The sequence below is a fragment of the Ahaetulla prasina genome, chromosome 2, assembly GCF_028640845.1.
Source record: "Ahaetulla prasina isolate Xishuangbanna chromosome 2, ASM2864084v1, whole genome shotgun sequence".
Classification (NCBI taxonomy): Eukaryota; Metazoa; Chordata; class Lepidosauria; order Squamata; family Colubridae; genus Ahaetulla; species Ahaetulla prasina.
Genome location: NC_080540.1, coordinates 211,500,753 through 211,526,122, shown reverse-complemented (window position 1 = coordinate 211,526,122; position 25,370 = coordinate 211,500,753). Strand labels below are relative to the sequence as shown.

At 40.9% G+C, this 25,370-nt stretch overlaps 2 protein-coding genes across 2 annotated transcripts in view; one reads left to right on the top strand and one right to left on the bottom strand.

Moving 5' to 3' along the window:
* The first annotated feature begins 15,239 nt into the window (after nt 1–15,239).
* Nucleotides 15,240–17,192, top strand: TMEM215 (transmembrane protein 215). Its single transcript, XM_058171620.1, has one exon. The coding sequence runs from the start codon at nt 15,967–15,969 to the stop codon at nt 16,708–16,710; it is 744 nt and encodes a 247-aa protein (XP_058027603.1). The 5' UTR covers nt 15,240–15,966; the 3' UTR covers nt 16,711–17,192.
* Nucleotides 17,193–24,174: 6,982 nt separating this feature from the next.
* LOC131190683 (atrial natriuretic peptide receptor 2-like) overlaps nt 24,175–25,370 on the bottom strand; it is an 85,038-nt gene continuing 83,842 nt past the window's right edge. Inside the window, exon 23 of the mRNA XM_058168042.1 lies at nt 24,175–24,309. Coding sequence (XP_058024025.1) covers nt 24,175–24,309 — 135 coding nt within the window. The remainder of the gene's footprint in view (nt 24,310–25,370) is intronic.

Genomic DNA, 25,370 nt, shown 5'->3' with positions numbered 1-25,370 from the left:
TTGCCTTTTGAGTGTATTGGTCGCCAGCCCAGAATCGAGACCTCGCTGTAGAAAAGCCAGGATGTTCAAAACGGAAGCCGTAGATGCTACTATCCCCTGGGACGAGCACCACCCATCAAAGGTGCGCCACATGGCCTCGTAAATTCTCTTCGTAGAGTCACGGCACGAGGCCAGCATGGTCGGAATGACTTGACTTGGAACCTTCGCCTTAGTTAAGATGCCCCGCTCAATCTCCACACGGCTAGACGAAGCCATTGTGGGTCGGGGTGCCGCACTGGTCCCTGGTGAAGACACACTTGGTTGTCCGGGATCCTCCACGGGTCTTGGATTGAGAGAGTCATCAGGTCTGCAAACCAGGGTCTCCTGGGCCAGAAGGGGGCGACCAATATCAATTCTGCCTTCTCTGCGAGGAGCTTCCTTATCACTCTTGGAATCAGCGGAATTGGCGGAAAGGCATATAGGAGGCCCGGGGGCCACCTGCTGCGGAGGGCATCCACTGACTCCGCCCCCCGTGAACGGAACCTTGAAAAGAACCGAGGGACCTGATTGTTGTTCTGGGAGGCGAATAAGTCCACCAGGGGAAGCCCGAAGCGGGTTGATAACTCGTGGAAGTTCGCTGGGGACAATGACCATTCTGAATGATCGATAGTCTGACGACTGAGGGAGTCCGCCGTACAATTGTCCGTCCCCGCAATATGTTCCGCCTTCAATGACCGTAGGTGGGATTCGGTCCAATGACCGAGGGTGAGCGTTTCCGTCATCAGTCTGCGAGAATGAGTGCCACCCCACCTGTTTATATGCGCCTTCGCCGTCATGTTGTCCGTGAGGACAAGGACATCTCTGTCCCGGATGAGATCCTCGAAGGCTAGTAGAGCCAGACGGATGGCGCGCAGCTCCAGAAAGTTGATGCCGTGGCGGATTTCCGAGAGAGACCACCTGCCCTGTGCTAGGTGTTGATCGAGATGGGCTCCCCATCCCGAAAGACTGGCGTCGGTGGTGATGATGACCCTCGCTGGCTCCCTGAAGACTGAGCCTTTGGCTACCCTCTGTGGATTCCACCAAGCCAAAGAGTCGAGCACCTCTCGTGGAAGAGTCACCCGAAGCCTTGATGAGCTGCGCCGTTTCCTTTGATGTGGTAAGAGGAACCACTAAAGAGGCCGACTATGGAGGCGAGACCATGGAATAATATCGTATGACGATACCATTTTCCCTAGAAGCTTGGAAAGTTGGTCTAGGGGAACTGACCGTGACATCCTGGAAACACTAGCTAACTCAGCTAAACTAGTCTGCCGATCTGACGACAGAAAAACCATCGACTTACGTGAATCAATTTGTGCCCCCAAGTGGACAATGGAGGAGGAAGGGACAAGATGGCTCTTTTCCCAGTTAATCGAGAACCCGTGAGATTGTAATGTCTCTATGGTCAAGGAGATATCCCTATTTGCCCTATCCTGGGAGGTCGACAAAATGAGAATATCGTCTAGGTAGGCCTGAAGCCGGACAGGGATCCCCCGAATATGGGCCATTAGCACCGCCATAACCTTAGTGAAAACCCTGGGGGCCGAAGACAACCCAAAGGGTAAAGCTCTATACTGAAAATGAGAGCCTTTAAAACAAAACCTGAGAAACTTACGGTGATCTCGTCTAATTGGTATATGCAGATAAGCTTCCGTCAAATCAATGGAAGCCATGTAATCCCCCTGTCGTATGCACTCCAAGATGGAACGTAACGAGTGCATTTTGAAACGGTGGTAAACAATATATTTGTTCAGGGCTTTCAGGTCAAGAATAGCTCTCCAGCCCCCGGACGGTTTACTTACTACGAAAAGTCTAGAATAGAAACCCTGTTTAAGCTGATCAATAGGGACCTGTTGGATGGCCCGGATAGAAAGAAGATGTCTGACCGCAGACTCCACAAGGAGTGTACTGGAAGAGCGGTTAGAAACCGGGCACTGCAAGAAAACCGTCGGGGGGGTGGAGAGGAACTCTAAAGCTAGACCATGTCTGATGGTCTCTAGGACCCATCGATCTGAAGTGGAAGATTCCCATTGGGAATAGAAATAAGCTAATCTGCCTCCAATGGGTAGGTCTGGTAAGGGATTATTTGAAACGGTTGAACGGTTTACCTCGCCCCCCCCGGAATGGTTTACGGGAGGAGAATTTGGACCCTGTTCTAACCTGGTCGGCCCGTAGGGAGTTTCCTCTGTACGGTGAATATCTTTGTCGTCGTGATCCTCCGAATTCCTGGCTACGAAAGGAAGAAGAAGAGGCAGCCGAGGGACGAAAATAAGGTTGTTGTCGCAGTTCGCCTTTGCGCGACAAAGACGGTAACACCTTTTTCTTGTCTTTAGTTTCCACCAGGATTGGGTCCAGAGAGGCTCCGAACAACTTCGAACCTGCGTACGCGGAAGATGCCAGCCGCCACTTGTTTCTGGTGTCTGCCTTCCAGTGGCGCAACCATAAGAGTCGCCGGGATGTAACCGTAGACCCAATGGCTTTGGCTGAAAATTTAGCAGCGTTAAGCGTTGAATCAGCCGAAAATTCTAAAGCTGCAATAACTTTGTTAAGGTCTTGGTGAGCTCTCACGTCTGACGATGATAAACGGCCTTGAAGCTGCCTAAGCCACATAATGGAAGCTCTATTAAAAAATGAAGATGCTATTGAAGATCTGATGGCCCAGGCCGAGGCTTGGTGGGCCTTGACCAGGGATTGGTCCGCCCTTTTGTCTTCCGGACGAAGAGCCTCATTCTCGGGACCCGTCACATGAGAGGTTGTCGTGAGAGCTACTACTGGAGCATCCACTGTGGGCACCTGTAGAATGTTTTCTAGATCAGGAGCGCAGTTAAAAAACTTTTTGTCTGTGGCACTGGGAAGAGGGCCCGAACCCGGATAAGACCACTGCCGCTGGACCACGTCCACAAACATCTTTCGCGCCGGAATGGCTTCTGCCACCACCGTGGGTTCCACAAAGAGGCTAGTTGAAGTACTAGGTAAGGACTGGGAATCCGAAAAAGGAGTCTGAACTGAACCCAGCCCCGTGGTTGCCAATGCTTTAAACAGAAGGGAACGAAACAAATGTGGCTTAAAGAGTCCCACAAATGAGGGTTGTTCTGGCCCAAGGCCTTCGTCCTCTGACAAGGCTTCTCCAGTGTCTTCCTCTCCAGATATTGAGGCTTGACTGCCCTCCTCCGAGGATTCCTCCCTATGAGGCCTGAACATGATTGATGCAGAACTTGCAGACTTACTCTGCCTCTCCCTACTTCGGGACTTTGCTAACTCCTGGCGTACAGCCTGTTGGATCATCAACCCAATGGAGTCAGGGAGCTGAAACACTGGTGATCTGGGAAAACTAGTCTCTGGCTGTAGTGCAGATGCCCCCGTCCCTTGTGACACGAATACCGCCTGGCCTGGGATGGGGCCAGGATTATCCTGAAATTCAGTCTCCGACAGGATACGGAATAATGGGGCAGTACCCGCCGGAATTAAGGGCAATGGTGACCAGGCTCCAGATCCCTGCATGGCCTGAGCGATACGGTCGGGACTAGGGGGGGTAGGAGTGTCTGTCCTAATCTGTTTCCCCTTATCCTTGGGTGAAGGGGACCTGTGGGCCCTCTTGGAGGCCCTGGAAAAGACCCTTTCAAGAGCCTTGTGGCGCCTTTCTTCCGCCCGCACCCCCTTTTTTGTTTTGGCCTTGGCTACTCTCCGCCCTCTGGGAGGGGAAATTTGAGGAGCTGAAGATGGACCCTCCCCAGGATCCTCCTGACTTAAATGCTGTGGAGGTGAAACCGGTAAATCTGGCTGATTGATACTGGCGTCCGCCATTTTGCCACTTTCCCGCCAATTTACGGCCTCTGCGGCCTACTCACAATTTCTCAGAAGAATCACCGGCTCTTTGAGGAGGCTGCCGCACAATGCCCAGCTGGATTCTGATCGTTGGTAGTCAAGCGGCAAAATTTTAAAGTGACCTTTTTTTATTATTATTATTATTATTTATTTATTTATTTATTTATTTTGCCTCGCTTCCCTATCGCCGTTCGATCTCCGGGCCGATAGCTACTGATTACGTTCTCAAGCTTCCGTAGCCTCCGCAAAAAAAAAACCCTGTCGATAGGCGGGGTGGCCGCTCACCTCGTGGCTTCTGGCGCGGCTTAGTAGGGCTCCCTGAGGCAATCCAACGCTGCGATCTCGTAAGCGAAGCTGGGAGCGGAAAGAGCAAGCCGCCGATAGGGAGAGCTGCGGGGACTTGCCCGTGAGCTTCTCCGATAAATCCCTTTAAATTTGCTGCTGCGGCTTCAGCGCGTCGGGAACTAGCCCCTGAGCGCTTCCCAGCTGTTCAGCAAGCCGCTAAACCGCCGCGGCGGCCCTCCGCAGCTTGGAAGACCGTCTCCTCTGCCGGACTCACAAAAGTTAAACAAAATTCAGAAAAATAGAAAAAATGGAAAAATAGAAAAATAGAAAAAAATAAGCAACAAGTTTGGAAACCTCTAGCAAGCTAAGAAAAAAAACGCCTGAGGCAATTCCAAACACGACTGGTCCATAGCAAAACCGAGTCGAAAAAGCTGGAAGAAAAGAGAAGGCGGGGGCTATAAGCAACAAGTTAAAGACTCGGTCCAATCAGCAACGAGGAGATTTAACCCATTCCTGATGGCCGTTTTCCCCGACTGAGAGAATGTTCTGTTACAGTTATAACATGCAACAAATATTTGATGAAACACTTTGAATTTACTTGCCATTTTCTTCCTCCACATTTATCTTATGTATATTTTGGAAAGTTTTATAACTACTTTGTTTGTATTTAATTGTATTTATGCCATATAACCAAGAGTTTGCACCTCAGAAAAGATGTAATAGGTAAACTGAGATTCCAGAGGCTTATCTTGCTGTCCAAGTGGCACACAGTCCAAAAATGCTCCAGCTAACAATAATGAAAAGTCAAACACAACTATTGCAGGATTTTTTTTCTCATATGAAACATACATCTTCTTGATCGCATGTACTTTCAACCCCACTGTGTTTAATTGCCAGTAAATTTAAAAATTAAGCCTAAAAGAATTTAGGTTTAATTTTAACCAATCTATGCTAGCAAATAAATTTCCATGCTACAAAATAAAATAGCTGAAAAGAAAACGCCTGAGGCAATTCCAAACACGACTGGTCCGTAGCAAAACCGAGTCGAAAAAGCTGGAAGAAAAGAGAAGGCGGGGGCTATAAGCAACAAGTTAAAGACTCGGTCCAATCAGCAACGAGGAGATTTAACCCATTCCTGATGGCCGTTTTCCCCGACTGAGAGAATGTTCTGTTACAGTTATAACATGCAACAAATATTTGATGAAACACTTTGAATTTACTTGCCATTTTCTTCCTCCACATTTATCTTATGTATATTTTGGAAAGTTTTATAACTACTTTGTTTGTATTTAATTGTATTTATGCCATATAACCAAGAGTTTGCACCTCAGAAAAGATGTAATAGGTAAACTGAGATTCCAGAGACTTATCTTGCTGTCCAAGTGGCACACAGTCCAAAAATGCTCCAGCTAACAATAATGAAAAGTCAAACACAACTATTGCAGGATTTTTTTTCTCATATGAAACATACATCTTGATCGCATGTACTTTCAACCCCACTGAGTTTAATTGCCAGTAAATTTAAAACAAAAATGCACATGCACTTTCACGTAATAAATATAATTGTTTATATTTGTTTATATTTGTTTCATGTGAAATGTCTGACTTATTAGCATTGGTTAGTCTTCAACATACTGTACATGTACAGGCATGCACATTTAAAAATGAGTTCCATTGTTTTTGAGAAACATGCTTCCAAATAACTAATGGAACATTTTTTAAAGTGGAATCCTATAATCGTTGTTGCTACACCACCATCTCCTGTGGAGTCACTTTTCTGAACAGCCAAGAATTGATGATTTAGTTGTAAAAAGCTTTATACTGCCATCCATCAACAACAATTTGTAGAAGTTTAGCTCAGCTGGCATCATTTGATTCAATCCTGTTTTTAAAAGAGAAATGCATAATTCTAAACTGCTGACCCATACTGTTTTTCAAACTGCTATTCTTATCATTTACACACGCAAATGTTTATAACTGGTTTCACACAGTGGCACACAGTCCAAAATTTTCTTTAACTTCAAGCTGCTGAAATCTTGTTTTTGCCTTTCTGTATCACCGATATTTTAAAACACAACACATAATCCACATTCTCTCTGCTCAAATAACATATCCTTGTCACCTGAATCTTCAGGATCTGGGTGCATTTTATATTCAAGTACAAAATAAAATAGCTGAAAAGATAAGAAAACCATAACATATAAAACAGCCTAATAATACATATTTTATTAATAAAATATAAATAACCTAATGAAAATGTATTTAAATTTAAATTTAAAAATTAAACCTAAAAGGAATTTAGGTTTAATTTTTAACCAATCTATGCTAGCAAATAAATTTCCATGCTACAAAATAAATTAAAACATTGAAGGGACACTTGATCTTTTCAAGATAAATTGCCTCGATTATTTTGTGGTTATTTGTCACCATCGAAAGCGTATTTTAAAAATGAGTTTCTTTCTTTGTGCTGAAATGTACTATTCAAATTATTGCCTAAAGGGCAATGATGGAAGCACTGATCCAGAAAGCTATCTAGGCTCACATAAGCAACTATTGCTGGTACAGCATTTTTTTAAATTGTTGACCTGCATATCAAATAAACACATATACTTTTGCAAATGCAAGCACCCATTCCGACTTCAAAAACAATTTATTCTGCTATCATCAATCATCATCGTCATCATCCAAAACCCTTTAGGGTCTCATATTTAATTTTAGTATTCTTTGTTTCTTAGATTTAGAGTCAAAGAAAGGAGAATTAGGACTCCTTCTCATATAGAAAGGCTATATGTCTAATTTTGTAGACTATTCATTTATTTTAAACGATTATCAGAAGATGCTCCTCTCTCCTCTGTTTGAGAGCATTAGCCTTCCAAATTGAGTTTAGAAAACATGAATGGAATTTATCAATGATCTTGTTCGGTGGCTGCCTGTGAATGAGATGCATTTTTAATCTGTATTTGGTATTCAAATAAACTTCCTACCATGGACCACAACTGCCCACAAAATTTCCCAGCTCCATGGGAGTGAGTGGGAACATGAGTGTTGGTTTTTTCCAGCACTATCGAAAAATAACTGGCTCCTTCGTCATAACTTCTGTTTCCATTTAGATTTTTCTAACATTTAAGAGACTATTCCTTGCTATTCTGCAATATGAGAGCCAGTTTGGTGTACAGGTTAAGTGTAATGGAATGTATGAACGACCTTACAGAAAGAGTGGGAAGAGGCTACCTAGGTAACCCATAAGAGAAGAAGGGCAGGAGCCTGCAGTCATTTAATAGTCAGAAAAAGAAACTTAAGAAAGATCCACCCTAATGAATTAAGTCATTAAAAGTGGAGATGGAAGGTTTGTCCCTTCAGACTTGGAACATTCTGTTAATGTAGCCTTACAATAAAGTAGAATTAGTCCTGTTGTGTCTGGTTTATGTGGGAGGGTGGACATTAGGCATCAGGCTAGAAACTGTGAGTTTTAGTCCCATTTTAAGCACAAAGCCAGTTGGGTGTGTCCCTCTCTCAGCCCTAGGAAGAAGGCAATGGCAAACCACTTCCAAAATCATGCCAAGAAAACTGCAGACTGGTCCAGGAAGTCACCAGAAGCCACATTGAGTCAAAGGAACAAAAATTTTAAAAAATAATTTGTAATATAAATAATCTAATATACCATTACTTTTTTAATTACGATCCCATGTAAAAGCAATGTATATCCGTGTTTGTTGGATTTTCTACAAATTATTAGTATTTAGTATTAAATTAAATTATTAGTATTTAGTATCCCATTAGTATTAGTAGTGAGACATGAATGCCAACTGATTGGGCGGGAAATATCCATCATACCTCAAAAAACAGTCCAAATACCTATTGTTCAATATGGCTGTTTTAGAAAACTGATTTCTCCAACTCACATGACTATCAGAAATATCTTTTGGTTTTCATTAAATCAGTAATTTAGTTTTTTGCTAATGAACAGCACTAAAAACAACTAAAAGCAAAACTAACTACAATTTAACTAAAAATCTCAATTAAATTGTAATTAATTATTAAAATAATTTCATAAAACCCACATATTTGTACAGTATATATACAGATTCTATTGTATTTTTTTTTAAAAAAACTTAGCAATATTTAATAATAATAATAATACTTCTGAAACCTTCTGAATAATGGTGAAATGATGCAAATGTGTTTTGAAACAAAGAATACTTGTTCAGAAACAGGCCACCCCTATTAAACTTGAAGCAAATTGTAATCTTCATCCTTAAAATACAAACAAGCTACAGCATGATGATATCTAATTGGAGAGTATCATTATATTGTTCAAGAAATTCAGCACAGCATGTAGTCAATATTTCCATACATGAACTTTGCCCTGCACCATAGGTAACTCCACATTTCTGCAGACTTTGATGTTTTTATATTTGGCAGCTCAGCCACATCATATTCAGAATAGCAGGAAAAGCAATCTTTCCTTTGGCAGGAGTGAAACTTTGCGTAGCTTGTGGTTACGCCTTGTGCCCATTAGCAAAAACACATGGCCCTGACATAAGGACCCTCCCCCATTTTGTAAAGCTTCAGCCTATTGTTCTCCATGTACAGTCATTTTAAGCAATTCCTCTCCCCCTTTCTAGTTGCTGTAGTAGCATGTAACCACAATTAAAAATAGTGGGGGAAATGCTTGGTTCTGGAAGTGCCAACGTGCTGTTATTTTACCATCACAGATGCAAGGAGCAGCATCATATACACAAGATGTTTCCTTCATGGTACCAAGATTTTTTCCTCTCATCAGTCAAATATACATCACACGTACTGAAAAAATGAATAGAGGAACATTAGGAATTTGTTTTTTCTTAAAATGAAATTTTTAATGCTCCAGCTGCAGTAACTATACACGAGGTACATTCATACATACTGTAACTATGATCCCTTCTTTTGCACAGTTCTGTTAGTAACCTGGAAACAATCAATAATTCAATTTGTGGAATGTCACATTGTACCAATTATGTGAATTATATAATTTATATTAATCATATCACAACAAAAATGTACACCACAATACTCACAACATTTGTGGATTGATGCCCATTGCAGAAAGCAGGACTGTAAACCAATGGAAGTTCACCACAAACCATGTGGTTATGGAATAACACTTGAATAAGCAAAATGTAAACCTTGAAACTAACCTGCAGATCACTTATTTTACAAAAATCCTGATATAAAAATTTTAACCCTCTGTAAGCTACTGCTTCCCAACAAGCAACATGTTGGCACAGGATAAAATATGTCTCATGAAACAAGCAAATCTGAGAGTTCCCCTTATTATTTTTATTTACAATGAAATACAGGTAGTCCTCAAATTACGATAATATTTGAGCCCAAAATTTCTGTTTCTAAACAGGACAGTTAAATGAATTTTGCCCCATTTTACAACTTTTCTTGCCAGAGTTGTTAAATGAATCACTGCAGATGTTAAGTAAGCAACACAGTTATTAAGTAAATCTGGCTTCCTCATTGATTTTGCTTGACAGAAAGTTGCAAAAGGGGATTACATGACCATGGGACACTGCAACTGTCATAAATATGATCAGTTGCCAAGCAAATAAATTTTGATCATGTGACCAGGGGGATGCTGCAACGGTCATAAGTGTGAAAAACGGTCATAAGTCACTTTTTTTCAGTCACTAAACAAATAGTTGTAAGTAGAGACTACCTGTACATAAGAACATGTTTTCCTCTATGGTTATGATTAAAGAGAAGAAAAACATATAATTTTGCTCCAAAAAATAAAAAAATCAATGTTGTAATGAGATCTCCTAGCACACCTGCTAGGCTGTTCCTTGTGGCCTTTGCTTCTGATGGATCCCAGACAATTTAAAATTACATGCAAATTTTTTAAAAACAAATTTTTTGTAATGAATTATTGATATAATAGTTAAGACGCCTTGCACATACATTGTTTACCACTGGCATCCCAGTGAGTGAAAAAGCAAACACGTTGGAAGCGATGCTGCAAGATGGATGGAACAAAATTGGCAAAGTGACTGTAGAAGCTGTTAGAATTAATAGCTCCTGCAAACACACTGAAGCACTAGTCCTTGTGGAGGTTTTAATTTGAGCTGTACATCAACCAGGCCAATGAACTCTAGGCTCCACATCTGTCAAAAACGTGTCAGTTACTTTTAAGGGGCCAGTCAATAGTTTTTTCCCAATAGTTTTTCCCAATAGTTAATAGCTAGCTTGCACTTTTTCTTTTTTCTTTCTTTCTTTTCTCCTCTAACACTGGAGGATTTTAAGGAGAGATTGGACAGCCATTTGTCCCAAATAGTATAGGGTCTCCTGCCTGAGCAGGGGATTGGACTGTAAGACCTTCAAAATCCTTCCAATTCTGTTATTCTGTATTCTATTCTTTTCCCATCATTTCTTAGATGTATAATTCTCAGGTACATTGGGTAGCTAACAATATTAAAAATGATGCAAAATATAGAAAAAACATACTGCATCCAGGCAAAATTACAGATGCAATCATCAGCCACTCAAGAAATGTGCTTTATCAAATATCCAGGGGCCCAAGCTTGGCCCCAGAGCCAAGCCTTATTGGAGCCCAATAGAGACAGGGATGATATCATTTCTGGTGGGATGATATTCTAGATGGTAGGAACCACAACAAAAAAGGGCTTAGACTTAGAATAACTTTATTGTCACTTTGAATGTACAATAATCGGCATACATTAAAATGAAATTTCATTGCATATAGCTCTCAAAGGGTCTCCACCTCTAATATATACTACATAAACATGATGAAATAAATAAATAAAATTATGTATATACTCACATATATTATATGAAACAGAGAAAAAACACAATATAGTTTGGATGTATACGTGTACATGGCGAGAAAAACGAATCTTGCGAGTTTACCAGACGGATGGCATAGGGAATAAAGCTGTTACAGAATCTGGTAGTCCTGCTAGAGATATGAAACCTAGAGGGGAGCCACAGAAACAGATGGTAAAGTGTGTGTGTGTGTGGGGGGGTCTCTAACAATGCTTTGAGCTCTAAGCACATAGCGCTCATAAGCAGTATCCTCAATGACAGGAAATGAGCTTCCTGTTATCTTCTCAGCTATCCTTATCACTCTCTGGATAGACTTTCTCTCTGAGGCACTGCAGCACCAAACCAAACAGTGATGCAGTTTGTTAAAATGCTCTCAATCATGCTTCTGTAAAAAATGGCCAATCTGTTCATGGTTTGCAACCCTTCACAGATTATTCATTATTACAACCCTTCACACACATTCATTATATCAAATACAGGTAGTCAACTTACAGCCACAATTGGGACAAGAATTTCAAATGCTCAGAAAAGGCCATTGCTCAGTCAGCAAAGTTGTTGAGTTGTACCCAATTTTATTCTCATTTTTGCCATGGTTGCTAAGTGAATCACTGCAGTTGTTAAGTGAATCATATGGTTATTAAGCGAATCCCGCTTCCCCTATTGAGTATGCTTATCGGAAGCTGGCTGGAAATGTCAATCAGGTGATCCTAGGACACTGCAGCCATCATAAATACATGCTGGCTATCAAGCACCCTAATTTTGATCATATGAACTGCAGAAATGCTGCAACAGTTTAAGTGCCAGATGGTTGTAAGTCACTTTTTTCTATGCCACCATAACTTCAAGCCCATGCCAAATAAATGATAGTAAATTGAGGACTACTTTCTTAATTTCAGGTCAAATAAAAAGTAAACCTCTGGAAACATTAGAATTCAGTGGTACTGTTGGATTTTGAGATAAGGAATTCCAGTTGCATTCTACAGAATTATGGCATTCTGAAATGAGGAATATTTCACCTAAAGTCGAACAATATGAACTATTCCTTTAGTTATCTGGATCTTAATTTGGCAGTGATTAGTCTTGGGGAAAACATTTTGGGGGGAGGGGGAGGAGGAGAAGCCCAAAAATTTCAAGTGAAATGTGGCACTAAGGAAAAAACCAGGTACATTAGTTCTCCCCAGACGTTGGTTGCAACCAAATGATCCTTTCATTTACAGTCCCAATTTATTCACATTTAGAGCCCAATATCAATTCCCAGATTTCTTTTAACTTCATTGTAATTTGCATGATTGATCACAAGCAATAAAGGTTTCTCTAGAGAGCAGTTCCCCCTCAGGCTTTCCTTCGTAATTTATTGAGCCAGAAGCTAATGAAACAATGGCACAAGGAAGCACTCAAATCTTCAAACAATGTATGTATTAAACATTAGATTGCTGAGGTGAGTTCTACTGAAAACAAGATCTTCACATGTATTTATCTTTCTCTGTGAAAAAATGAGAATCCTCTAGTAGCTGACATTTGATTATACTAGCAAACACCTGGTTTGGGGGAGTGTTCTGAAGCAAACTGGCATAAAATGCTTGACGCAAATAATTCACTCTTTCCATCTGTCTTCTTGGCAGCATCACCTCACCACTTAGAACCTCAAAACCTAAGACATGATCCTATGTTAGACATGGTTCAATACACAGCACTGAAACATGTTTATGTACACCCACATCTACAAAAGATATATATATATAATGTGCAATATGATGATGATGATGATATTATCTATTCAATTATGTCCAACTCTAGGCAATTCTATGGGCCAAGCCCAGAGGTGGGATTCACTTACCTTCCCTACCGGTTTGCAAATGTGAGCGCACGCACACTCTCATTGCTCGCACATGCCTTGTCTGTGCATGGCCTTCCGCACACGCAGTGCTCACACATTACGTCCGGGTGGGTGGACGGAGTCTCCCGGAGTCGCCTGAACCAGACAGAACTGGCTGAATCCCATCTCTGGCCAAGTCTCTACACATCTTCTGATCTTGCACTACTTCTTTGAGTTGTCCCATGCTGTGGCTGGTATCAGCTTTGATGGTGTCCAGCCACTGTGTTCTTTTGATTTCTTTTTACTGCTAACTCTTCCAAATATAATTGCTTTCTCCAGTGAATTCCTCCACTTGACATGAGTGCAATATTAAAACTCTCACAACTGGTTTCCCTTTCTCTTTCACACATAAAAGAAATCTAGTAAAGCTACATAGGGATGAAGGGACCTAGGCAAGAAATTTGAAGGAAACAAGAACATATGTCTTAATCTGCAATTAGATAACAGTATTTTCTCTTTCACATACCCCATGGCTCAGTAGAGTTGGTGAACTTTTTTATTTGCTTGAAAGATAAGCAGGGCTGAGGCTAGTTAGTATTTTCATGTAGTCCATGAGTACTCCGGTTTAAAATGGAAAATTGAGGAAGCATCCTGGATCAAGGCAGTAACAAATCAAGAAAAAACCACTGATGGATCCATGAAGCCAACGAGAATACAGTTCAGCTTGAAGAATAATATTTTTTAAATAATCTCTTTCAAGTACCTTAACTACCACTAGTTTAGATTATCTCTCACGAAATATCCACTTATTCCATTAATGAATTCCATGAATTTTGAAATAATGTCTCTAAAAGAAGCCTACTAAAGACACCTCCATACTCAAACCTACAAATCAACCAATTAACTGGGTAAAAAAAATGAACCTTACACTAAGACCGCAGTTGTAATCCAGACATTTAATCAGAACTGAACTTCCTGGTGTGATATATTTAAGAATAAACAGGAATTTAGTCTTAAAATACATGTTTGTATAGAATAGATTCCAAATTCAATTCTTTTAATTCCAGTCAAATAAAACTTCTTTTAAAAAAAAGTATAAAATAGCAAGCAATGCGAAGGATGTCAACTTTGGCTCTTGCAGAACCATTATGAGGTAGAATAAATAGCACTGTGATAGAGACTTGATCTAAGAGGAATGATCTTACTAAAAAAGCTAATAATTCCATTAAGGCTTATAGTATCAAACAATGATATATTGGGAGACAGTATCAGACAGCTAGAAAGAAGATTAAATGTTGATAAAAAGGAAAACTTAATTTCTATTTAGTCTCCAAACTGAGATACTAGTTCCAAGGCAAAATGCTTTCTTCTGATATAGTTAATTCTGTATCCAGACACTTTCTTTTTCCTCTCAATCCCATTACAGCTCAGATTTTGTGCCTCCAGGCTCCTCTCTCTCTCTCACACACACAGATATCTAATAAAGGACTTTATCTACAAATATTTTCACAAGGAGGGTGCCAAACGCAAAACGGTCCATTTGTGGGGCTCATAAACTATGTTCTGTTGTAAACACTTCTCTTCATGTCATTCTCATATTTACCAGAAACTCAGTCCCTAAGTCTGTCAACACACTGGGTAAAAGACATCGTGCCAAGTATCACCCGAGACATCCCATCAGACCTAAACTGGCATATCGCATGGGTTAACAACAGTCTTCCACCTGCACGAATAGCAAATGTTACTAGTTAGATGTGATATGCCGCCACTTTTTTTAAAAAAAAATTCGGCCGCTCTCTTCCTAGATTCTTTTGAAACCAGACTAATGGCCACCGTCCAGCTCTCCTCTGTCGTATTAACGTTACAAGCTCCTCACGTGCTTCCCATTAGAACTGCAGCTCTCCGTAGGGAAGGAAGGGGCCAGATTTATTGTTTACCGTTTACTACTAGGCGCTTTTACTGCTTCCTTCTTATTCAGACTGAGACTTTGTTTGGCGCCCCAAATTCTAGGCGACGGCTGCTACCCGCCAAGAAACTTCCCGCCATTTCTTCCGTGCAGTGCAGACGCCTTGGAAGAGCGAACGAAGCGGGAGGGCCGAGCAGAGAGGTCGTAGTAGAAGAACTTCAAGCGCTGGTTGTTGCTGCGGGGCAGCGCGCGCTCTTCGCCCTGGGAAAAGCGCGCGGGTCGCGAACTGCGTTCGAGCCTACCTTGAGCACGCCGGAACGCTCTCTTTTATCTACACGTGGATGGGTTTGCGTAGGTGGCTTGAAAAGGACGTCTGTTGCCCCGGAAGACCCACGTCTGGCTTTGCCTTCTCACGGCTTGCCTCCTTCCAACTGTTCGGTCCAGAATCTGAACACCCAAGTGGTCATTTTTAAGCGATTTTGTCTTCTTTCTTGTTCTTAGCCAAGGATGTTGTTGGTTGGGGGCGGGGCGGGGGGGGAAGCGGGGCGGGAGATCCATTTTGTTTTCTTCCTCTTGATGGGGCAGAATGCAACTCTGAACCCCGACCATGAGGTTGTTTTTTGTTTTGTTTTTTGAGAACTCCCGTTAAATTCATTGGGTTCCACGGGCGGACTAGTTGAGGATCGCCGCTTTCACGTGCTGCCGCGTCTCCCCTCTTACCGCACGAGGCCGAACCCCCATCCCATTTGCAAGCTTTCGAGCTACGCATCCCAATCGTCTGTTACCTAATTCCTTCGCTCGCTCGTTGGGCATACTGGAACCTCTTGTTAGGGTGAAAGTCTTCGCAATTGCTTTTAATGCATCGCTGATCCCGCTGGCCCGGGCATCCAAACGGGAAGAGCCAAGAAGCCCTCGGGATTTCACGTGCCTTCAGGCTGCCGAGGTGGGGAAAAAGGCAGCTTCTCTGAGCGGCAGCAACCGCGCTAAAAGCAGCAAGCAGCGGCAGCAAAAGCATCGGGGAAAGGGGGAAGCCTGGCGGGAGACGCGGCCAGTCCTGGGGCCACGCGACGGCGCGCTCCGTTGAAAAGCCTGGCTGAGAGGGGAAGAAGGGGAGGTGAGATGAGGCGAGGCGTCCGGTAAACGTTGCGAGCGACTTTGGAGCCCGTCGTGGAGCCGCCGCACCTTGCCCCCCTTCTCCCTCCTCAAGGCTGCTCCGAGGAAACGGAGCTCGCTCCCCGCGTTTCTTCGTGGAGCGACGGGATCCAATGACCTAGAGCGCTCGTAAGCCATGCGACCCGACGACATCAACCCTCGGACTGGACTGGTGGTGGCTTTGGTCAGCGTCTTCTTGGTGTTTGGCTTCATGTTCACGGTTTCCGGGATCAAAGGCGAGACTTTGGGGGACATCCCACTTCTGGCCATCGGACCGGCCATCTGCTTACCCGGCATCGCCGCGATCGCCCTGACGAGGAAAACCGACGGCTGCACCAAATGGCCCAACGTCAGCTTTTGCCCCCCGTGCGGCTGCTGCCGCAAGAAACCCCAGGACAAGGAGGTCCTGGAGTTGCTGAGGACCCCTTCGGACCTGGAGTCCGGCAAAAGCAGCTGCGACGAGCTGGCCCTGAAAGCCCGAGACCCCCAGCCGGCTGAGGCGACCCACCAGGTGGCCTGCGGGGGGAAAGACTCACTCGCCGCCCCCGCCGCGCGGGATTGCGTCGGCTTGGACCCCAAAGTGGCTCAGGAGGAAATGTTGAGGTACTTGGAGAAGTGCTATCCGGAGATGCCCGGCGGGAACATTTTTGTGGCCGAGGCCTCTCCTTACAGTGCCTTAGACCAGCCGCAGGGGGAATCCCCTGGCCTCGAGGGGGTCGCCGCCGCTGCCTCCCCCTGGCCGGCGGAGGACGATTTGAACGTCGTCCCCAGCGACAGCATCATCGTTTGCTCCTACACGGAGAGCAGCCCTTACGACAGGTACTGTTGTTATATAAACCCCACCGAAGACCTCACTTCGGATCCCCAGGAGATCGTTTGAACGAACCGTCCCGTCTTTGCCAGCGCTCGGACTTTCCCTATTTCGACTTGGCCCCTCGTTCTTTCAAACGGGGGCAAAAGATACTGACGATCCATCCTTCCGACTCTTCCCCCCCCCCAAATAACCACAACGGTAATAATAACATAATGATAATACTATAATCATATATTAGCTGGTATTGCACTGCATGGGGCTAGCCTCCTAGCTCAGCTATTAACTTTAAAACCTGGTAGGGGACTGATAACGCGAACCTTTGGTGCCTAAAATACTTTTTTCCTTTTCGTTCCAATGCAAGTAATAATGGCTTGTTCAAGGAGAATCGATGTTTGGTTTGGTGAGTTCTGAGCAGCCAGCTATTTTCTTATACAGGGCTAAAGAAATGGGGTTAATTCCCAGCACTTGCCAAGTTCAAAAGTTCGGAAATGGACTGGGCGTTATTCATGTCTATGGAGATTCTCAGTCATCTAGGCCATGGTTATCCCAAAGGTGCTTTTTCAAAAGGCAAGTGGGCTTTGTTTTTCCATGAAGACGTTTCTCTTCTCATCCAGGAAGCTTCTTCAGTTCTCACTGAAGAACTGAAGAGCTTCTTGGATGACAAGCGAAATGTCTTAAAGAAAAAACAAATCTAGTTGCCTTTGGAAAACCAACCCTTTGGGTGTGGTTATTAACATTTGCAAGTTAATATCAAAGGAGCTTTGTTAAGATCCTTGAAGTTGTGTTCTCCCTGTCCCCTTTCCCCACTCCAACTTTTACCACATTAAGAAAATTCAGCATACTTCAAAGAGTGCGGTGTGCAGAAATCAAAGCCTGAAGACCATATCTGTGAAGGGAAATGAGTGAAATTACATTAATACCTGAGTTTTCAAACTTTATTAATATGCCATTAGTTTCTGACTTCTTTTCTCTCTCTCTAGTATGCTCAATATTGTATGTCATGCAATCTCCCTTCTTCCGCATAAGGTCTCCAATGAAATGGAAATAATGATGGAAGCTAAGAGTTCTAGTTTTGAATTTGCACTAGATTTTGACTTGAGGCATACTTGTGTATCCTACTGTGACTATTCTGAATGTACAGTTAAGTTAAAAATGTTATGTAACCAGCAATGCAATCTGACAAAATCAAGCCATTTGCATTCCATTAGTTTTGTGGGAAATTTTGAACATGTTGCTAAATCTCTCCAGCTGAAATATGTGGCATTCAAAAGGGCTTAAATTTGGGTGGGTTATCCTAGCTTTTTCTGCTCCCCTATTTTTTGATACAAGGTTAGAAGTTTTATTGGTCATGCTACAAACACCATGTAACTCCATAACTGTGAATTCGTATGATTCAGCATAGAATAAAATAAGCCTCACAGGAACTGCAGAATCAGCAAACTTCATATACATATTTCGGTACTCTAAATGTACATGCAACATCATGTCATATCTATGTTACATATTTAATCCATGCAGGATACCTTACAGGGATGAAATGTAAGGAACAACGTATTTAATAAATTTAGAACAATTTGCACTTGGTTTTAGCTTTTTAAGTTTGCCTAAATCAGAAATGTCTTCTAAAAGGTTTCCCAGTTTTAAAAGCCTGGTATCTTAGTCACACATATTTTATTTCTGATAGATTTGTTAAGCTTCCTGTGATCCATCTCAGTGGAAAGCAAGAGGTAATCATGCACAATCAACCTTCGGTTTTGTTGAGAGCAATTGAGCATTTAACCCTTGTGCACGTGGTCCATCTTAACAGATAAATGAAAAATACCTGCAAGCACTTTGTGGGAAATATGGGTTAAGCAACATTTATTTCAAAGCAGAATATTGTGTTTTCTGTTATGAACTTTTAGATTTCTATCCTGCCTCTATTCAGGGAAGAAAGGCAAGCACATCATGCTTCCTCCTCCCACTTTTCCCTACTATTAACATCCTTGTGAGGTAGGTAGGACTGACAGACTGGGTGTCCCAAAATCACCTAATGAATTTTTGTGACTGAGGATAGACTTCCCAAAGCCAGGCCAGCATCTTAACCATAATACTACACTGCCTGTTGTTAATATGCATGTGATATTTCTTACTTGTTATGTAAAATTGTTACTGGAGTAGGAAGGTAGAATGGGAACAAATCATTCTATTGGCCCCTTGCACATTTTCAGGGAACAGCTAGAAACACCAGATAAAAAATGAGTAAGCCTACATCATCATCAAAGCATAGGGCTGCAAAAAAACAAAAACAAAAACTGATTATAACAAGAAGGGAGCACGATTTATCCCAGGACCACAAGTGGCTTTCCAGCATTTCTTTTTCGGACACCAAAGTTCCCCAAACAGAGCAAGCCAAAGTTGGTTTCTTATAGGTTCAAGTTGATAGCAAATTTCAATGCACCAGCTTTACCCTTTCAAACTCCTGTTCTTCCTCCCTAAGGAACACCAATTAGTTAACACCCACTTCTGGAGTATGTCTTTGAAGATGCACAAAGTCTCCTGTGGCTTTTGGGCTAAAAAAAGTTGTGCATTCCTGACTGAGGGCAACATGCACTCTCAGGTTCCTTAGATTCCTTTAGATTCTCCAAATAGTTCAAAATTCAAAGGTAACCAGATTCCATTAACACTAGGGCAGGGGTCTCCAACCTTGGCAACTTTAAGACTTGTGGACTTCAATTCCCAGAGTTCCTCAGCCAGTTTTGCTAGCTGAGGAACTCTGGGAGTTGAAGTTCACAAGTCTTAAAGTTGCCAAGGTTGGAGACCCCTGCACTAGGGCATGCCACAAAGAAAATGGAGCAAAATTTCAGGTTTAATCAAGATGGAGATACAATAGAAGACGGTGGAATTCAGATTGATTAACTGCATATGGTAAAAGTTCATTCCCTAGAACAGTGGTAGTCAACCTGGTCACTACCGCCCATTAGTGGGCGTTCCAACTTTCATGGTGGGCGGTAGGAGTTTTGTCCGATACTGAAGCACTTTTCTTTTTTTTTTTAAATTTAATTGACTTTTTAAAAAAAATTCATAGCATTATTTAAAAACATTTTCATTAGGTTTTCATAAAATTCTCCATGAAAATTTAAATTTCTGAAAATATACTATTTGTATCGCCCACGCATAAGTTTAGTTCACGTTACGTAAGTGAAACTAAATGGCACTATAGTGCGACCGCAAAAAAAAGAGCCTTGTCTCAGAATCTCCCCCCACACCACCCAGCTGTAACAGACAAGCAGAGCTGATAGCCGGTGCCCCCCACCCCAAACCCAATCCACGATATGCAAGAGGCATGCGCAGACGATGATACAGTTTATAAGTCACCATTACTGTGGAACCGGTGGGCAGTTAGAAAATTTTACTACTTAAAGAGATACAAAAGTGGGCGGTGGGTATAAAAAGGTTGACTACCCCTGCCCTAGAACCAGATTATTCCCCCCACCCCCCAATTCTCTGTGGCATGTTCTGGACATTAAAAGTCAAGCCCTGTTTTCTTTAATGCCTTGAATGGTTTAGCACCACGTGAGCTGAAGGAGCACGTTGTCCTGTAAATACCCAATGAGATTTTAAGATCTAATAAGTCCCTCTTCTAAGTTCCCATCACAGCAAAGAATTTAACCGTGGGTCTCAACAAAGGGGGGGGGGTATATTTTTTTTTGCAGTGGCACCCCATTTGTGGAATTCTGTCCACAGAGAGACTTGAGGATCATTTTGACATCAGATAAAAATCTTTCTATTTTCCCTGGCCTTTTTACTGCACTTTAATTGTACTTTAATTTGTATTGTTGTAGCTTCATATGATTGCCTTGCTGCTGCCTAGCTTGCATTTTATTTGAATTTTTTTGGGTATATGTTTTTATTAAAATTGTATCTTTTAGTATGTTTTATTGTAAGTCACCCAAGAGTTTGGCTATTGAGCAATTTATTTTTTTTAATAAACAATAAATAACACTTTAACCCAATAACACCTATTCTCCCAAACTATTTATTCTTCAACAGAACCTTGTTTGGTGCCCATAATGTACCTCCTTGGGCAAATAGCTGGAAAAGGGGAAATTTATTAAGAAATTAATAATATGCTTTTAAGAAATCACAGAAAGCAATGTGTTCTTTGGGAGTGGGTCAGCCTTTCTATTTGCACTATAGGAGTAATTGTATTGATCTACTTTGGTGGCTTGTTTTAAAAATTACAGTACAAGTTTATTTAAATGAAACACTTTCAATGTTCAGAGTAGATTTATGCATGCTAACTTAACTCTGTGTGAGTTTACTGGTTAGTATGTATAATTTTAGTAAACTAGTTAATTTGGGGGGATGGATTATTTAGAGTGCCCTTAATAGTCTAATTGAAAAATTTGTATAAGTGCAGGACCTGTTGCTGAAAGCCAGTGAAAATCACAAAATTTTTCATTTAAATGAAAATGGTGAATTTTTAAAATGCATTGATTAAAATATCAAAAATTTCACAATATCAATTAAACACAAAAGAATATATGCTTCTTTCCCTTTTAAACAATTTAGTGTAAAACTCATAAATTTAACATTCATGAATTCTATTCTAAATTTAAAAAATATATTAATGGTACTAGAGAAATTTACAGTAAGAACGATCCAAATAGATGTAATACAAAATAGCTTATAAACTCTGAAAACAGGAAAGAAAAAGACAGCAACAATAACAAAAAAATCCAACAGAAGTATCAAGAAGTAGAAGCATAGTTTTAAGTCCTACCATGAGATTGTAGTCCTATGCTTATGGAAATCAGTGAAACTTTCAAGGTAGAAAGCAACAGAAAGAAAAGTATTGAAAATGTGAAATGTTAATGTATTCTTAAATAAAGAGAGTTATAATTGCTATTATAATAAAGAACAAATTTTTATCTCTTAACATCTGAAAGCAACCTTTTTTCTCGAACATCTAACATCCAATTAATGCAGATCACAAAAGAAAGCAAAACAGAATAGCAGTTTCATATATTGGCTATACATTGAAAAGAAATTTGGAAGAGAATAGAAGTTACAAGAAGCAAAAACATCCTGCAAAGAGAAATTACAGACAAAATGAATCTTTAGAAAGTACTGCAGATAAAGGAAACAATTACTGAAATATTACTGACTTACAATTTGGAGTCTTATGGGTAAAGCTCAACATTTTTTCTAATTAAAACAAATAGGCAAATAACTTTGGCCTAACTAATCTAACACAAAAATATTTAGTTACTGTATAAGATTGCAATATTTTTCTCAATTAAATTCAAGTGTATCAAGTTTTTCAACTCAACACAAATCAGCATAAAGAGAAAAAGAAGAGAAATAAAACGTAATAATTACTGGGTGCTCTAATAAATGAGAATTTTTTCAGAGGGCATTTTTCATAACATACAGAATCTCTTTAAGCAGAATTCATATTTTCTCCACCAGTCAAAGTAATATCAGTCTGGTTTGATCCAGCAGGACTTCTCTTAATCACTAGAGGACTTCAGTGTCTTTGAATGCATGTGCATTTAACTGATGCTACACAGTTCTGTAATGTGAGTGTCACTTATTTATGGCGGTAGTTATTTAGGAACAAAGAAATGTTTGCAGGAAGCAGCCAAGCTTTTGCTTCAGGAATCAGACTGCTTGGCCAACGTCCCAAATTCCAAGAAAAGCCAGAGTGATTTTTGAGGTCCTTGGTGAAAAAAGCACTGCATCCTCCAGTAGCAATTCAGTAGGAATCCAGCATCCCAAAAGTGGATTAAACAATGCCAACAAAGAATGCTTATCCTTATACAAAAAAAAAAAGAACACAACAGTATAGACAGCATCACGACTTTCTCCCGTTTGTTTTCTAAAGTGTTGGCTTTGCATTCAGACCTTGCATTTGTGCCTTTACTGGGTGTTTGTTGCCAACTTGGAACCCCTTCAGCCTCCAAAAAAAAGTTCTGAATATAATAGAGGTAAAGAATTATACCACCAAGTATGAGTTTTGATATAGTGCCTAGAAAAATAATAATAATAAAACTGCCTCGGATAGCACATCTTACACAAATTGCCATTTATTTCATTGTCGCCTATTTTTTCACATTTTAGATCATGAGTTCCCTATTTAATGTTCCCTATCAAATAAAAATGGGAAACTAATCAAGCTTGTTGGTTCCAAATTCTTGTGTCCTCTGACTTTTCCCAGTAATTGTGTTCTAAGGAAGAAGAGTCTAAAAGTCTAGAAGAGACTGATTAACTTTATGCAATACAAACTACTGTGAGTTTCTACATATAAACTATGGAGTATGTTTTCCCAAACAATCGTTCCCTGAATAGCTATTAACAGGGATGGTGTATAAGGGACATTACGAGGGGAAAGAATGAAATCTGTTGAGTGAAACGTTGGCAGCTATGTGCCTTTTTGTTTCAACTTGTCATTAGGGTAAGGGGGAAAGTGTTGATTACAAATGGGCTAGTTGGAGAAACGAAACTTCTACAGTTCCACTGAACCTTGTGAAAGTCTGGAAACTTTTCAAGGACATCTTAACAGGTGTGAAGAAGGAGGAAAATGGTTCCCATAACAAAGAGAACTTTTTTTACATGGTCTATGAGGAAGCCTGAGGGTTTGGCTGGGAAAATCATTGTTTAATACTGTGAACTGATGCCTGAGAATGTCAGGATTAGTTTTATCTTGCCATTACCATGCAATATAGTCAATAAACAATAAGCTTTTCAGAAATGAAATGATCCCAAACTTTTATTTGGATACTCAAGCTGGATGTTGACAGAAGCCTACTCTTGACTTTCACGATTGTATGATTCATGATAGCTCTGCCCATCACAGTGAGAGCTACTAACAGCTATATTTTAGTAATAATCACAGCAACCATGGGGTTGAATGTGAATTGGAATAAGATCAGTGGTGGTTTGCTACCGGTTCGCCCCAGATCAGGCGAACCAGTAGCGATGGGAGGGTCTGCCCACCCATCCGGACACTCCTGCGCATGTGCAGAAATGTTGCACGAGCACACGAGTGCCCACGAGCAAACCAGTAGCAACAAGTTTTGAAACCTGCCCCTGAATACGATTATACATTGTGCTAAACCATGGTTCATTTTAACCATGTTTGTTGAACAAGAACTAGTGGCCTAACACAAGCTACAAAGCATGGCCACAAATTACAAGGACTGCACTCACAATTCTTGCTAAGCCACAACCACTTGCAGAATAAAAATAATATGTATCCTTGGGTCTTCAGAAAAAATAACAGGCTAGCTATAAATAAACAGATGGTATCAAACTGTTAAAAACTGTTAAAAAAAAATAAACCATAGCTTGATATAACACTTGAATCTTCAAAGAGACTATTTGGATTAATCCATGAGCTGAAAATTGTATTGGTTATATGGTTTGTTTAAAAAAACGAAGAACCTTGAGATAACTCAGATTCTTCCTGCTTATAATTTTCTAAAAAGCTAGAGAGATCAGCCATCTGATAACATTCTTTTGGAATGGATTTGAAAATGGACCATTCTATACAACACCAGGAATGATACCCAAACCAGTCTGGTTTATAGCTTCAGAGGTTGCAGATGGGCTTAATCCCTTCTTCTGAATTATTCCAAACTTTCTCCCTTCCAGCCAATATGTTACCATGTCGCCTTTTCCCTAAAATTAAAAAAAACATAATAATGGACCATTTCAGTAGTGTCAATAGCCATACTTCGTTTCTGAGAACATTTACTTTACACATTATGACAACAGAGAAGCAGACTAACCTATTGCCTTTTTTAAAATTAAATTTGAATAGAGTTACAGGCGGCAAGGATTACTATGGACATTAATCAACTCAAACATGCATTTTAATTAACAGAGCTGCAAGTAAAGGTTACAAGGAGGGCATGAAGTAATTTTATTTTCTGTGAACCTAAAATTCAGTTGAGTCTTAAGTTAATTTGAAATGAAACATTATTTCCTATTCTTCTCCCCCTTTGAGGACTAAGGATTGAAATAGTTTTGAGAAGTGGCTTAGATGTGCTTGCGAAATAAGGGGAGAAAACAAATTCTGAAACTTCTGCTGAGTCTCTCTTAGCTTAATAAACCATCTGGGTGGCTTTGGACCAGTCATTCCCTCTCTCTCAGCCAATTCACCTCACAGGGCTGTTGTGGGAAAATAGGAGGAGGATGTAGTATTGTGTGTGTTTGCTGTCTTGAGTTGTATAATATTTATAAAAATAATAAAGGTAGGATATAAAAAAAATATGAAACAGCCTTTTTGTCCATGTCCAATGTAAATTCCTCCCTCCCCAGTTTGTGTTTAACAAAAAGTTAAGATAAAATAGATAAGATAAAATAAGATTTATTGTATAACTGTCTGGTTTGGTTCTGCAACCCAACAAGAAATACACAGACTTCAGAGGATAATTAGAACTGCAGAAAAAATAATTGCTACCAACCTGCCTTCCATTGAGGACCTGTATACTGCACGAATCAAGAAGTGGGCCGTGAAAATATTTACAGATCCCTCACATCCTGGACATAAACTGTTTCAATTCCTTCAATCAAAACGATGCTATAGAGCACTGCACACCAGAACAACTAGACACAAGAACAGTTTTTTTCCCGAAGGCCATCACTCTGCTAAACAAATAATTCCCTCAACATTGTCAAACTATTTACTAAATCTACATTACTATTAATCTTCTCATTGTTTCCATCACCAATCTCTT